Source organism: Phasianus colchicus, chromosome 3, assembly GCF_987193195.1.
Source record: "Phasianus colchicus chromosome 3, bPhaCol1.hap1.1, whole genome shotgun sequence".
In the NCBI taxonomy this organism is placed as follows: domain Eukaryota; kingdom Metazoa; phylum Chordata; class Aves; order Galliformes; family Phasianidae; genus Phasianus; species Phasianus colchicus.
This window is the reverse complement of record NC_143438.1, coordinates 54,983,524-54,998,405: the sequence shown is the minus strand read 5'-3', so window position 1 is coordinate 54,998,405 and position 14,882 is coordinate 54,983,524. Positions and strand designations below refer to the sequence as shown.

Here is a 14,882-nt window from a genome sequence, read left to right as displayed (position 1 = left end):
TAATTCCTTCAGAGTTTTCCTCAGCTACATGCACATTTAATTTCTTCTATATTTTTCAAACAAACAAATGTCAGTTCCCTCTCTAAGTCTTCAATATGCTACAAAAATATTTCACTATGCAAGACATTTGAAGTTCAGCCAAGGAGTTCAGTGATTAAAGTTCAACATAACTAAGGTCTTTTTCTCTCAGTAAACCGTCCTCTCCCTGATTCAACTCAGCTCTCCAGTAAAGAGGGGAATTCCTGTTATTCCTAAACCAAACAGGTATGGGCGCCAACTTGTCCTCTCACTTTCTATATCTAACTCCATTTTCACAGCAGTTTTGAAGAAGCATCTCTTAATGTTTCTGAAAAACAAAAAAATGACCCCTTTCTGCAACCACTTCCAGTCATTATAAAGGATCCTTTTTGAATTAATCTTATGACTCATTACCTCATACATGTCTGATTCTCTGTAAAAGTGCATGAATTATGGCTTTACAGGCTCAAGAGATACACTGCTTCTGAAAGCTCTGGAAACAATGGCTACTTTTCAACTCTTAAAATTTCCCTACTCTAGTGTGGACACACAGTTACAATCCCAGACCAGCAGAGGGACAAATACGTCAGTTAACATTACTGAAGGCTTAATGACTCAGTTTTCAGATTCTACCACTGCTCTTTGTAACAGAAATTTTCTTTGCCACTGTTCCTCAAGCAGAAAAGTTGTGCAAGTATTAGCCTGGAATAAAAGTGGCTGCCCAGCTCCAGAGATGGTCCTATTAAAAGAAGTAAAGGAAGCTTTAATCACTGGCATTTGAGTGCACAAAACTACATGTTGGTAGATGAGCTAATGCTGCACCAGCACGGAGCTGAGAGAGACAATCACTTCTCTGGCCCTTTTTGCTTAACAGTATGGCTCATGTCTATGTAGACAAATTGTCTTCGAGACTGAAATAGAATGACGTGATGCATTTTGTCTTTTGGAAGTGGTTCATGTAATGTTCTGATCTGTGATCATGAACAGTCTTATCTCAAAATTCTAGTTGGCATAAGCAATATCATGACAGGTAACATGCTAACAATTAAACAATACAGACAACAACATGCTAGTGTTAATTATCCCTTTGCAACTTCACTGTTTGATATAATAGTTTACCTGGATAGATTTGTAAACTAAAAGCTAGATAATTCACCTATTAAATGTGGGAATCAAATGTTGTTTCTGCATTAGAATTGGATAATTTTTTTTTATTTCACCGTCTCTGCTGTCATAGTTCTTTTTGGGAGTCTTTCTACTTTACTTGGAGGGGATGTCTCTGATAGTTTGCATCACTCATCCTCTAGAAGAACCTTCCCTAGTAATGCACACTCAGTACATAAGTGTATACATATATATTTCATCATACACATTGCAAGAATATCCTGCACGAGACTGATCAAACCAGAGAACAAGGCATGACATGCCCAAGGAAGCACCTGAAGAGACATAGGGAAGGCCTGGCATCACCCCGCCCCCCAGTGCTCTTTGTTTAACGAAGACTTTGAAGAAAATCACCATATCAATAGGACAAGAAGACCACTGAGACATCTTGAAAACAACAGGGTGGCTACTGACTGACACTAGATAACAAACCAATTAACAAATGTAAACTTTGATAAGATTGTGAACCTGGAGTACCCAGACAATGGGGAAACAGGAGAGGGGGACAGGCAAAGGGGGAAACAAGGTACAAAAAGCTGTCACTGTGTCCTTAAGGGTGCTCCTGCATGCGCGATGCCCACCATAGCAATCGCAAAAAAAATCTGCTTTTATCAGAGATACCGTCCTGATACAGAGATACAAAAATTATGTAGATATTTCCAACATTAAACAGTGCTTTCTAACTTTTATTGTTTCCACTTGAAATGCAGAGAAAATGTTCTCATAACAAAGATTATCACAGAATGAATGGATATGAAGAAAATTATCTGAATATATTCAAAGGTGTATTCAGAACAGTACCTTTATAGATATTTTATGTAGACACACTTTAAGAAGTCAAACAATCTTAGAAGATATGTAATAAAATTCATTGTATAAAGAATGATCAAAAGAGAAGCATGATAATGGCTCAGTACAGAGTTCTGGTATCTAGAAGTCAGCCTGTAACTGCAAACTTTAATTAATTTAATGAACTATTACTTCTAGTGCCTATTTCCCCAAGAACACTACACTCTACAATTATTAAGAAACACGATGTTCTTTCATAAGTCATACACTTTGCAGCTTCTTGTGTCAAATCTCTGCAACTCAAACTTGTCAGAGATGTGATGAATACTGAAATACTACACTGCAGTCATCAATTTCTAAATTTTACTCCATGACTATTCCTTCTCACAGAGGTTTATTAATGAGGGTTTTAAAGGGGCTTCAGAAATGAGAAAATAATTCCTTCTGAGCAGTGTGAAACAGATCAGGTCTGCTCCAAATTTAATTAACTTTCACCATTAACTTCAGTAAAATGAAGTACAGCAGAACACAAAACAGTATTTTTTCTATCAAACGTACAAAGAGTGGATTGTAATCAATTTTTAAAAGGGCTTAGTTTCAGATCTTGTGTAAAAATCAATTTTGTAAGTAGTTTTTTTAAGATGAATCTGATTTTTACAACTTAGTTGGAGCATCTAAGTTAGAACACAAAAGAGTTTTCTCTCCACAAAGAAATCACAAAAAAAAGACAGGGGAGTTTCATTTTGAATTTACTAACTTCTTTCTGCTCTGAAGAAAAAAAAAGGAAAAAAAAAAAAAGGGGAAGGGGGGGTAGGGGGGGAAGGGAAAGAGAGAGAAAGAAAGTAATAAATTGAAGAAAGCCAAAAATATTTAAGGTAGGATAAGACATTTAAGAGAAAGTGACTTGTTCATGTAAGATTTCTGGTAGCAAACAGACAATCAAATTAACAGGAAAAAACAGATGACAATATTCTTCAGCTGAATGCCAAAACTAGACAAATTCACCTCAAAGCACAAGCAAATACTTTCAAGTGAGAGGCATTAACCACTGTACACTTATAACTCACATCTCAGATAAGACAGAAAGAAAGAGCTCAGATAACACTCATCTTTAAATAACTTGAGACACAGAACTGCTGTAATACAGGAGGCTGTGGGAGACAAATTCACCAAAACAAACACAAAAGCCCTAAGACTTTGTCACATTATTTGCACTGCTGCTGAGTCAGAAGGGGTTTGCTACTGTTCCCTGCCCCATTTATAGCAGTAGCAGGGGATACATTACATTCACATTTATTCAAAACTTTTAAAACCAGACTGAGCTTCTGAAACATGTGGTGACTAAAGTAAGAATCGTGCTTAAGGCATAAGTTGTTGGCATCAAGAAGTGGCAGCTGAGTAATGGAGATCAGGTGGGTTATCCCACCTAGCCTGCATGGCTCGTTGGTTTAAGCACCTTTCCAAAAGCCCTAACACAGATAGAAAGGTTCAACAAGCTGACTATCAAGCACGGATGGTTAATTTATGATGGCTGATCAGCTACAGCTGCTCACTTCACATCCGCTGCAGAAAGTGAAGCACTACAGCACTTGGGATCAAGTCTTAAAACAAAGTGATCAGTGATGTTTTTTCATAAAAGAAGAAACTACAAAAGTACAGGAGCTGGTTCACAGGCACAAGAACAGGGGAAAAAAGAAAAACCTAATTGGCCACCCAAAACTAAGCTGCTTTGGTTTCCAGATGTATACAGAAATTTGGGTCCCGGTATATCCTTATGGCAGTATTTCTCTTCTCTATAAAGCATAGGGACTTTCAATACTTGAAATGTGATACCTCAGCAAGTATACTTACATACAGAGTCATGATTTTCTTTATGAGTGTACAAGTGAGTGCCAAAAATGAAAACAAACACCAGGCACGAAAAAATAATCAGTCAGGATCAGGTGCAGAATTTCCTTACTATTCCTCCACCACTAGCATTTTGCCTAGGTCTCAAATTTAATAGTTACGGGTTTTGTTTTGAGACATCTATATCGTATCTCCTAGATCCTGAAAAGATAAAGCTTGGGTACGTTAAGACTTCTTTACATGCCGTGAGATAAACTTCATGAACCATATGAAGCAGGTTTGGCTCTCATAGCAGCCTTTCCTTCAGGGTAACTTGTAGATCCCTACTTTAAGTCATTTTCACAACATACTTTTTTTTCCTATTATATATATATATATAATTATAATTATTATTATTATTATTATTATTATTTCAGTATTTTTCCCAAACAAACCAAAACAAAATAGCAAACTATTACTCATCTTCAAGAAGATTGACTGGTACCTTTTAAAAGAGAAAGCTGACACTTTTCAGTATACTTGGAACTTACACTGCATACCCAAAAAGTCATTGTCAGTGAGCATTCACACAGCTTGCCTAGAAAACTACAAAAAGCATCATTTAAGTTCCATTTCTATTTCCTACTACAAGTTAAATATGGTAATATAAGCTTATACAGAATACTTTGTTTTAGGTAGAATTTAATATCCAATTGCTCATCTATTTACTTATTTTTTAAGAATATGTGATCACAAAAAATAAAAATAATAATAATAAAAAAAAAATCTAGCAAAATAGGACCTGAGTTCATTGACTCTTAGAACAAGCACAATCATCTTACTTCAAACACACTTACAGAATACTGCAGACCATGGAATTATTCTCACCGTTTTCATTATCTAATCTATACCATCTGACTGAGTTTGAATGCATTTTATTGAGAAAGATCTGTCTACTTAACGACATCTGTTGAAGCAATATCTGTTAAAGTAACTAACAATCTTCATCTGGCCATTAGTCATTCTAAAAACTGAAAAGAAAATATCTATTCAAGCCTGAATGTATGTAGCTCCACTACCTTATTAATTATGATCAAAACAACTTGGCAGTAAAACTGGAAGCTATGTTTAATAATTTAATGCTATGATTTGTAAATTCTGTTGCAGCTTCTTTTAATATAGATTATTTAACAGAAATAGGACCTTATTCAGTTTATATGGTCTTTCATGAATGCATAAAGATATCTTCCGAGGTTGAACTCATAATCTGAAAAATCCATAGTCACATTGGCACTTTTAAATCCTTTTGCAGCTTCCAAGAAATTTATTCAGAACAGTGGATATTTTGCTCTAAAAAAATGCCACTACTTTAAGAAAGACCATCCATCCATTCACTTCATAATTTCTATATGTCAGTGATTATTTTTCTCCTATTTACCTGATACTTAAATACAAAGTGATCTTAATTTCTTTTCACAATTTTAATTTTAAAAGATAACCTACTGTAAAGTATAACCAAAAAAAAAAAAAAAAAAAAAAAAAAAAGCCAACCAAAAATAAAACAATTTGAGTTACTTTTATTCAACTTCATGAAACTTGCTTTTCAAACCACAACAAAATTTACCCTTAGCAGCTATTTCTTAGTACCAACTAAGTAAAACCTCATTCCCCCATATACTTTATCGTAAACTGACACAATTACTGCATAATTATTCAGTGAACTGTAACCTATAAGGACACTGCACCCTGTTGACTAAACTCATGAGACATTTTGGCTACAAAATAGCAATTAGTTTTCCTTGAAAAGAGGTCATTAGTGGGTCAAATAGATAAAAGGAAGTGTGCCAAGATATATTTTAAGAATTCTTATTTCTATTCAGCAATATTCTTATCAATGACAACACAAATGGACATTAATCCCTCTTCTGAGTCAGTTTTTATAAGGTCAGTTCTAGCAGCTGTTCACAGAAAAGCCTGTACTTCAACTTTATATGCAACATTCAAGGCTCTTTGCATTCATGTGAAGTACACTTGATTTTTTTCTATTGCCATCTTGAGGCTAAGGACTGCTGTGCTAAGAAGATAAAATAACGTTGAATCTTTACAGTGAAATTCTAAGCTAAGGTAAGGTTTTCAAAATAATGGCAATATAGATTTACATAAAGCTTATGAGGACAAAAATGATTAACCCCCTGTCCCTCAAAAAGGATCACTTTCACTTCCATATGTTCTTAACTCTTACTGAGGAAAGCAAAAGTAAGGTAACTATTCTGATAAATAGCTGCAATTTCTTGATCTACAGAAAACAATATAAGAAAGGAGTAACACTTTCTGCCCAACTAATGAATTGTCGTGAAGTAATACGATATTATTTCCAGGAGAATTGATTATGAACTTACTGGCTCTTCTCTGTGCCTGCCACTGTAAATTAACATTAACAACCACGTAAATTAGACTGCTACTGAATAAAAGTACAGCCTGTGCAGTTGCAAACACTTTTCAACTCTCATATCAAATCATATTACAGATCTGTTAATTTGAATCTTAATGTGATGGTCTTTCCACTGCCTTCTGTTCCATAGGGCGGTGTAGCTGCTGGCCACCCTATTGTGATAGCATCAAACTTTTTAAAATATATTCTATCTGTTGTTCCTAGTCCTCCGAAGTTTGTCCTCATTAAAACTAAAATTAACTATATACAAAGACACTTTCCTGTGTGATATGGAATAATATACCAAAAAATCATCCTACCTTTATACTTAATCCAAATCCTCCTACAGTTTGTCTTCTAATTGTTACTGTCCTCTCCTGCAAAAAAAAAAAAAAAAAAAAAAAAAAAAAAAAAAAAGTTCAATCAAGTTTTGTTAGATTCAGTGTTTTCTGCCGTAACATCTAGAATCACATTTCATCAAGCTCTTTCTGAGCTACCCTCCTACAATGATTTTACATTTAATGATAAACTTGCAAATTCCTGAATGTGAAATTCCTATGAAACCTATGCTGCAGGAGTAAACAACAAAGTCTGGAAAAACAGCTTGACTCAGACAAAAATTTATTTGTTCTGTTCATACGATAATAGCAATGTGTGCATTAGTAAATACTGCAGTGAAATAAGAACAGATCGTTAAACTATTAGTTAAACTATTAGTGCAGGACACTTCATCCACAACACATGCATTTCAGATGTCAATTCAACTGTCCCTGAACTGTTCCTGTAGACAGACTGAACACTAGATGCTGAAGCACATAAATTGCACTCCAGAGACACATTCTCCAATCTAGTTTCATCTAAAAAGTAATACAGCTTGGGTACTCCAACAGCACTCAGTGACATGAACAAAAGCAAGAATGGTTTAGATGATCCAGAAACTCATTTCAAGGTTCATTCCAGATCCAAATTAAGAGACTAACAGAAACACAGTCACTGTTTGATTTCACAGAGGTTCTTCTTTAAAAATTAAAACTACCGGCTATTGTTATAGATGCAATTATTAAAAGCACCCCACATTTTCTATTACTTATCTTTAAAGTTTGTTCTGTAATAATTGTAGGCTAGTGTCTGCTTTAGATACGAACATTTAAAAAGCAAAATCATGTTTTTTTTGTCATTCATGTTGATTTTATTCCCAAAGACCATTTAATATAAGTCAATCTGGTTTGCAGTGAAAATCTTAGCAGCAGATACGTCCAGTCACAAATAGAAGAAATAGCTAGAATTCTCATGTCTTGCATACGTGGTTTAGATTTTATATTTAATACATATAACTTCTTAAGTCTGAATATATACATTCATACTTTCCAGTCCAATTGGCAAAGATTGCCAGTGCCATTCAGATTTGCATGCACAACTAAAAATATATACTATCAATGTTATTTATTACATTAAGGGATGGATCATAATTCAGTCCAAATGGCTATTGAGGAGTGCAAGAAGCATACGGAAGCACAAAGTGTTCTCCTGTCTCCTATGAGAAACATGCCAAGCATGAGTGAGCTTGAAAGCTTTACAGATCTATCTTCCCCTCCTTTATATTTAAAAAAGAAAATAAAAGAGGTAGGGAGGTAAGAGGTTTGAAAAATGGATACCGTTGAATTTGAGGGAAAACACAGTTTTCTCACATTTGTGACAAATATGAATTGTGAAAAAGCAAGCACAAACCTGTGCAGTGTTTCGAGAGCCAAGAAAAGATGGCTGCCTAAAATGAGACTTCACATTTATTTATTTACACTAACCTTTGTAAATGTTTAATTTTCTTCTAAGAAAGATGTATTGAAATGTATTAAAAACTTAATGAATGTACAGCGTGGCAATAGAAGAACATATGCCTAACCTGTTCCATCAGTGTGCATCTATGCTGTGCACAGAGTCTAGAAGTACGTTCTCAGCTCTTCACTGATACCTCCTAGGAACTTTTTAACAAAGTGCCCAGAAAGAGAGTTCAAACCACAGAGCTACGCCAGGCACAAACCAACTCAGAAAACCTTTCATCCACCAGGAGGTTTCAGTCAGATAATGCTGACAGCAATAAAGTCAGAATAAACTAATACAGACCACAGCTTGATGTTTGATCTAAGCTGAGTTTACACATAAGAACATGAAACACTCAGCTGTGGCTCTGCTGATAGCAGTAATTTTTTTCTAATAGCTACCTCCCATTTTCAGCTCTGTCTCCTGTTGGATAAGTAGTTAAGAACAATAGACTGACTACTACATTCTAGTTCATACATTCTAATATTTTTGTTATATATGTTCAAATCACACAGAAAATACTTACATTACATAAGAATACACTGAAAAATAACAATCTTTTAAATTAAAGACAACTACTATAACAGTATTACATTATCCATGCATGGAACAAAGCATATTATACTTCATACATTTCAAATGAAGTAGTACGCTCATTAAGGAACATAAATCTTAAAAGTTCATCATCTCCATTAAGTATAAAGAGTGGCATCTAAGCTAGAGCTATGCTTTTAAAAAAAAACTAATAAAAACTTCCTTTTTGTTCTCTTTCTTATCAAAACACACACATATACATACCTATGTAAAAGAGTCAGCAGAGTCAGCATTCTGGTTTTCACTCAACTTCAGAGTTAAGCAAGCCATAAAAATATTTGGTTCATTTGTTGTTTATTTTTTGTTTTCCCTGAGTTTAATAGCTCATCTGACATAAAACTATAAATATTTTACACTGTAGCCTGGCATTACTTTGTAAGAGCTAAAAATGAATATACTTCAAAAATGCTTTACCAATATAACAGATTACTTAGTGGAAAAATTGTGTAACAGTAAGCAAATAGAACAGTCAGAAATAATTCAAGCAATTGCAACTTCGCAGCACAATATAGTTTATCAGAGGCTTTCATATGGTACTTTTTCTAGGTTCATTTCAATCTCTCTTGAGAGCAGATATTAAATATTTCAGGTCTGGACTGTTATTGAACAGAATTGAAATTCAAGAGCATACTGTATATTAGATGTGCTCTAGTTATGTGTTATGCGCAAAGTATTCCACTGTATTCAGCTGAGGCTAATTCTACACACTTTGCAGTCCTACAAAAAATAATTTTGTTACTTTAGTGTACCTTAAATGTAAGGACTTACATATTCTTCACAACAAAACAGCTAACAATCATAAATATGCAAACAATTAACAACCTTCAAAAATATAAACCAGAATTACGTAAGAGTTAAGTATTTCATTACTACGCCACCAATAATCCACTACTGTACAATTAGAAGCCTCACATAAACAATAGAATGAAACAGCTTTTCCCAAACTGTCAGACACCAGAATCTTGGCATAAGATCACACCCCAGCTCTCATCAATTTTTTTTTCTTTTATCCAAAACATTAGAAGAAAAATAATGAGTTTCAATCTAATCAATGTTAAGTCATCTAAAACTTGGGCAATGGTCAAGTGTAGTTTTCTCTATAATTAGCAAATTAAAAAACCAAAAAAAAAAAAACCAAAAAAACATTCAACACAGATGATTCTAAGTAGGTGCCCACATCAGGTGAAAATTTACAAATTTACTTCACCCTTTATATCCTCCATTGAGTACAATACATTCCCCTCTTTATTTACACAGAGTAGTACCCTATCACTGAGTTTGCACTGTTTTTTCAGCTTCCCAAAACTATGCCATCTCTGTGTTTTCTCCAGGTTTATATAAATCAAATTTGATCCTAATAAGAAGGTACCCAGTTTGATATAAGACTAACAACAAATCCTGTGAGCTTATAATTCCTTTATCACATTTATTAGCTACTTTATACTAAACAAAAGGAAAGTTAGAGCTCCTAGGATTTTTAGATACAGTATTCAAAGAGTGTTTTACAACCTGCTTCCTGGAACAGAAAAAAAAAAGTAGTTATCATTTTATTGAAAAACTCAAAGCTGCTGCCAAGCTGTCAGCATTTTCTATGCCTGTAACTCAGAAAATTTCTCATCCACGCATATGTTCATTGACTGGAAAGGAGAGCTAAGAGTTTTGCCAAAAATCTTATTCATCTGAGAGCTATGCACTGAAACAGAAAGGCAATAGTTTTTAGTTTTCCACTAAAGATGAATTAAAATTTTCCCTTAAATACCAGTATGAACTTGAGATTACAGATATCATCTTAAAGATTAGAAATGAAGAATGATCTTGTGAGCATGCAGTGACAATAAATAATAAGAAAAAGCACAGAATTCTATGTAATTAACTATTGACAGGCAGAAAACAAGAACTCTGTTTTCACTGTGGATGGAACTGCTGCAGTGATACTAAACATATGTCTGTGTATATATACATATATATAGTATTAAAAAGAGAGCACGTTAAAAAGAGCGTGGCTGGCAGGTTGAGGGAAGTGATCCTCCCCATCTACTCTGTGCTGATGAGGCCACATCTGGAAAACTGTCCAGTTCTGGGCTACTTGGTTCAAAAAAGACAGGGATCTCCTAGAAGAAATCCAGCAGAGGGCCACACACATGATAAAGGGCCTGGAGCATCTCCTGTATGAGGAAAGGCTGAGTAACCTGGGACTGTTCAGCCTAAGGAAAAGAAGACTGAGAGGGGATCTGATTAATGTTTATAAGTATCTAAAGGGAGGCGGGAGGAAAATGGATGAGGCCAGGCTCTTCTCAGTGCTTTGTAGAGATAGGACAAGAAGCCTAAAACTTGAACATAGGAAGTTCCATATAAATATTCAGAAGAATATTTATGGTAAGGGCGACAGAACAATAGAACAGGCACCCCAGAGAGACTATGGAGTCTCCTTCTATGGAGATATTCAAGACCTGTCTGGACGCCTACCCGTGTGACCTACTGTAGGGCACCTGCTTTAGCAGAGGAGTTGGACTCAATGGTCTCTTAAGGTCTCTTCCAATCCCTGCAATTCTGCAATTCTGTGATACATATTAAAAACAAACAAAAAACACTTTTTTTTTTTTTAATGTATTGAATAATTTCATCCATTTTCCAGTAGAGAGATTTTACATCTTTTTGCTAATGCTTTATTCCTTTTTACTTTTTTAATTCTTTGGATTAATTGACTTGAGCAGTCAAACACTCATTCTAACAATACACAGGTCACTCAAATCTCTGATTTGAATTAAAAGTCTAGATGCCAATGGCATTGCTCAACTGCTGAAATCTCCTTACTTCAGTTCCTTGTACAACTGAAGAACATTGGCAGTATGGAATGGCAACAGAACACCTGGTCAAGTGGGAATCCTGGTTCCTCTGCAGCTGTGCATGGTAAATGCAGATGTGATACAAACTGCTAAAACTGACTCTAAGGAACAAAAGCACCTGACTCTGCTTTTTTTCACTGCAATGTGTTACTGTCAATATAGCATACACCCAAAATCAGAAACTCATCTAAATTTCTATTTGTAAAAATTTTACTCCTAGGACTGATTGATTTCAAAGTATTGAATTTTTCAGTATATAAGGAAGAAAATGAAAACAAAGAAGAAGAAAGGAAATTCAAGGTCAGCATTGATCTGATTTCTCACAAGGTTAAGTAAAGAACACCCTTTGTAGTTTCATCATAGGTGTAGTTTCCAGTTGCCACCTCCCATCATAATTGATCAACGCTTTGGGTTTTCCAAGTGTTTCATCTTTTTCAATGCTTGTATTACCTCTTTTGTGAGGAAAAAAAAAGAAAAAAGAAAACAGAAACACCAAACAAAACAGTAAAAGCGAAGACAAGAAGTTATTCTCTTCTTTCAAATTTGGTCTTACAAATGGCAGCCTTGTGTTTTAACCTCCATAGATTACTACACTTACTATTTTTTTAGATAGAGGCAGAAAAATAAGCTGTCTTGAATTGTCCCAAAATAACCTTTTTCATTTTTTAATTTACATTTGTCAGGTCTATATTGTAATTTATAAATGGTCCAGACACTCTGAGAGTCCAAAATACGCAAACAAGGGAAATGCAATAACTGCATCTGACTTCTCAGGCAAGTCAGGGTTAAGTGGCATTCTGACATAATATCTTTATTATTTAAATCTATAACATCACAGAAAGCAATGTATTGTACAATCTTATAAGGTGAAAGGCTCTCTTTTGTGCAACTAATTTTTTGTAATCCACATTGACATTGTATAGTTGTAAATCTTTCAGTGTAGTTGATTTCACACCAGCAAAAGGATATATTTAAAAGTGAGCCATAATAGGTTCTTATCTTTACAAGAAAAAGAAGAATGGCTGTTGATTACTAATGCCAGAAATCAGATCTGGCTTCGGTTCAACAATTTAACTCAGTGTTACTCTCTGACCTTGCAAAAGATGCTTACTGATGAAAGCTTCTCACCTATCCAAAAGCAATTACAGATCCTAGGTTAAATTTAAATACATTTGTATCAAACTCAGTTAAATTCTTAGAGAAATGCTATACTTGGAGAACTGATGTTCTATAATTTATAAAAATGTATATTCAGTTTTTATTAGTATTGAAAGTAAAGATGATCTTCACATCAACCTCCTGAAAACATCCTTTGAAAAAGCTAAAAAGAAGTTATTAAATGTTTAATTAAATAAAGCATTACTGCATAGCCGTAAGGAATTAGATTACTCAACATGAATCAAAGATATCTCTGTCTTTTCAATAGTGAGTTAGCTGTATTTCAAAAATCTATTACTCTTCAACAGAATCTTTAAGAAAATTATTAAAGAAAACAAACTGCCAGCGTAACAAAAATTAGCATTTTGCCAGCTGCTCACTGTTTATTTTCAGTCTTTTAGGAAAACAGAAGCTGATTCAAACCACCCATTTTGTCAGATGGTACACTGTCATCACTGGTTTCTGGATCTAACAGGCAGATACACTCCAGTAGAAAAAATGCTTGCCTGAGTACTATTAGCAAACAAACAGAATCCTCCTCGACACGTAAGCTACTTTTCCTGATAAAACACAGCCACTCATTTATTTGATTTTCAGACAGACACAAAAGGTGATAGAAATTACGAGGATTAACAACAAAATAAAAATTATGATTTGGATTTGTAAAGATTAATAAATTTCCTATGAATTAGCCTACTGAAGATTTTTATTTCAAAGGAGACATACTATATCTTAGGGGTACCTCCCCATCTAGTTTTCAGCAAGACCATCCTTGTTTGTCATATCTGTTGACCTATGCATCTGAAAAGATGAGTTTGCCTTACTGCACGTCAACTTGAACATCATCAATAATGAGGGCATATTCCCATGTGGTATAATTCATCTGTTTTCAGAGAATTTGTTTTTCGGGTGAAAAGAGTAAAAAATCCTGACTGTTCTGCAGCACAAGTAACTGTTGTAGAGATTTGTGATGATTATAATAAAGTTATCTGTTGGTAACACCACAAATATGAACAGATGGTTTCTGAGAGTCTACTACATTGAGGGAAAGAAAAATGTAGCTGACCTAACAGTTACCCATCTTTCAATTTTCTCATATGGACCCATGGGTATCTTTATCACACGCACTGGTCAAAACTCAGACACACACACTATCAACTCTTCCTCCAGGCAAGGATTTCATTTGGAATAACACAGACATTGCCTTCTAGACTTCAAGTTTCACAAAATGTCAAATCTAACTTGTTCGTTTGCACTACATCTACATCAGATGCCCACTAGTAGGATTAATGGTGAATCCACAACATTTCTATCTCTTGGAAATACATAAACAAATCTCTGTAATACCTGTTGAAGCAATGATACTGAAATTTAGATCTATGTAACCCGTGACTAGAACTATCTTTACTGCTCCACGGAATTGCTTCAGGTATGATTAATGCAGGATCCTCACAAACACCATCACTTCATTCAAACTTCTGAAGAAGCAGATGCTTTCTTTTTTTAGATTTTAACACCATTTTTATGCTATGCTGCTTATAATCTTTTACACATTTTATTTTCTTACTCCAAACTGCATGCAGTGATGGCAAAAACAAAGTTCCTTCGCATCTATTCAGGTTTAGAAAATTAAAATTGTTTTCCAGTAAAAAAGAAGAATTCCATACTAAGAAGTAGGTCTTTATTTCATGTACTCACATTAAGCAGCACCTCACTCCTAAGGGTTCACTGCTTTCATTTAAATTATTCTGCAGGATGCAAATCAGGATACTGCAGGAACGTTCAGTGACTGTTTAAAGTCTGTCCTACACAGAGGAGCATGCAAATTGATTCAGATTCAACAAACAGAAGAGACACTGTTCTGAACTAGGAGCGTAGTAATAATCTTTCATTTCTAAATAGTGAAGTGGTAAGTTTAACACCCTATAATCAAATTATTTGAAGATTAAAACAGATTAAAAAGGATTTTCACTGTAGCTTCTTGTCTGTACAATTTAACAATGCTATTGTTCCTCAGTTACAAATTTTATTTTTGTTCTTTAGAGTTCATTCAACGAGGCATTCAATGTTAGTTTTTAATGAAAGAACTTGCTCTTTCAAAAGCGTGTAAAAGAAAAATAGATGTGGTCACTCATCTAGAATGACACCAAGAGCAAAGCAAAATCAACCAAACAAAAGATAAAAAAAAAAAACAACAAGCAAACAATTAAAAGAGAAGCCTAACAACAGCAGCAATA

The 14,882-nt window shown here is 34.5% G+C and overlaps 1 protein-coding gene across 8 annotated transcripts in view; it reads right to left on the bottom strand.

The window, feature by feature from the left end:
* The window catches only part of SNTG1 (syntrophin gamma 1), a 332,486-nt gene that overhangs the window by 123,437 nt on the left and 194,167 nt on the right, over nucleotides 1-14,882 (bottom strand). For all 8 annotated transcript variants that reach the window (XM_090137577.1, XM_031612876.2, XM_090137575.1 and 5 more), the window contains one exon: nucleotides 6,550-6,606. In XM_090137577.1, coding sequence (XP_089993703.1) covers nucleotides 6,550-6,606 — 57 coding nt within the window. The remainder of the gene's footprint in view (nucleotides 1-6,549; nucleotides 6,607-14,882) is intronic.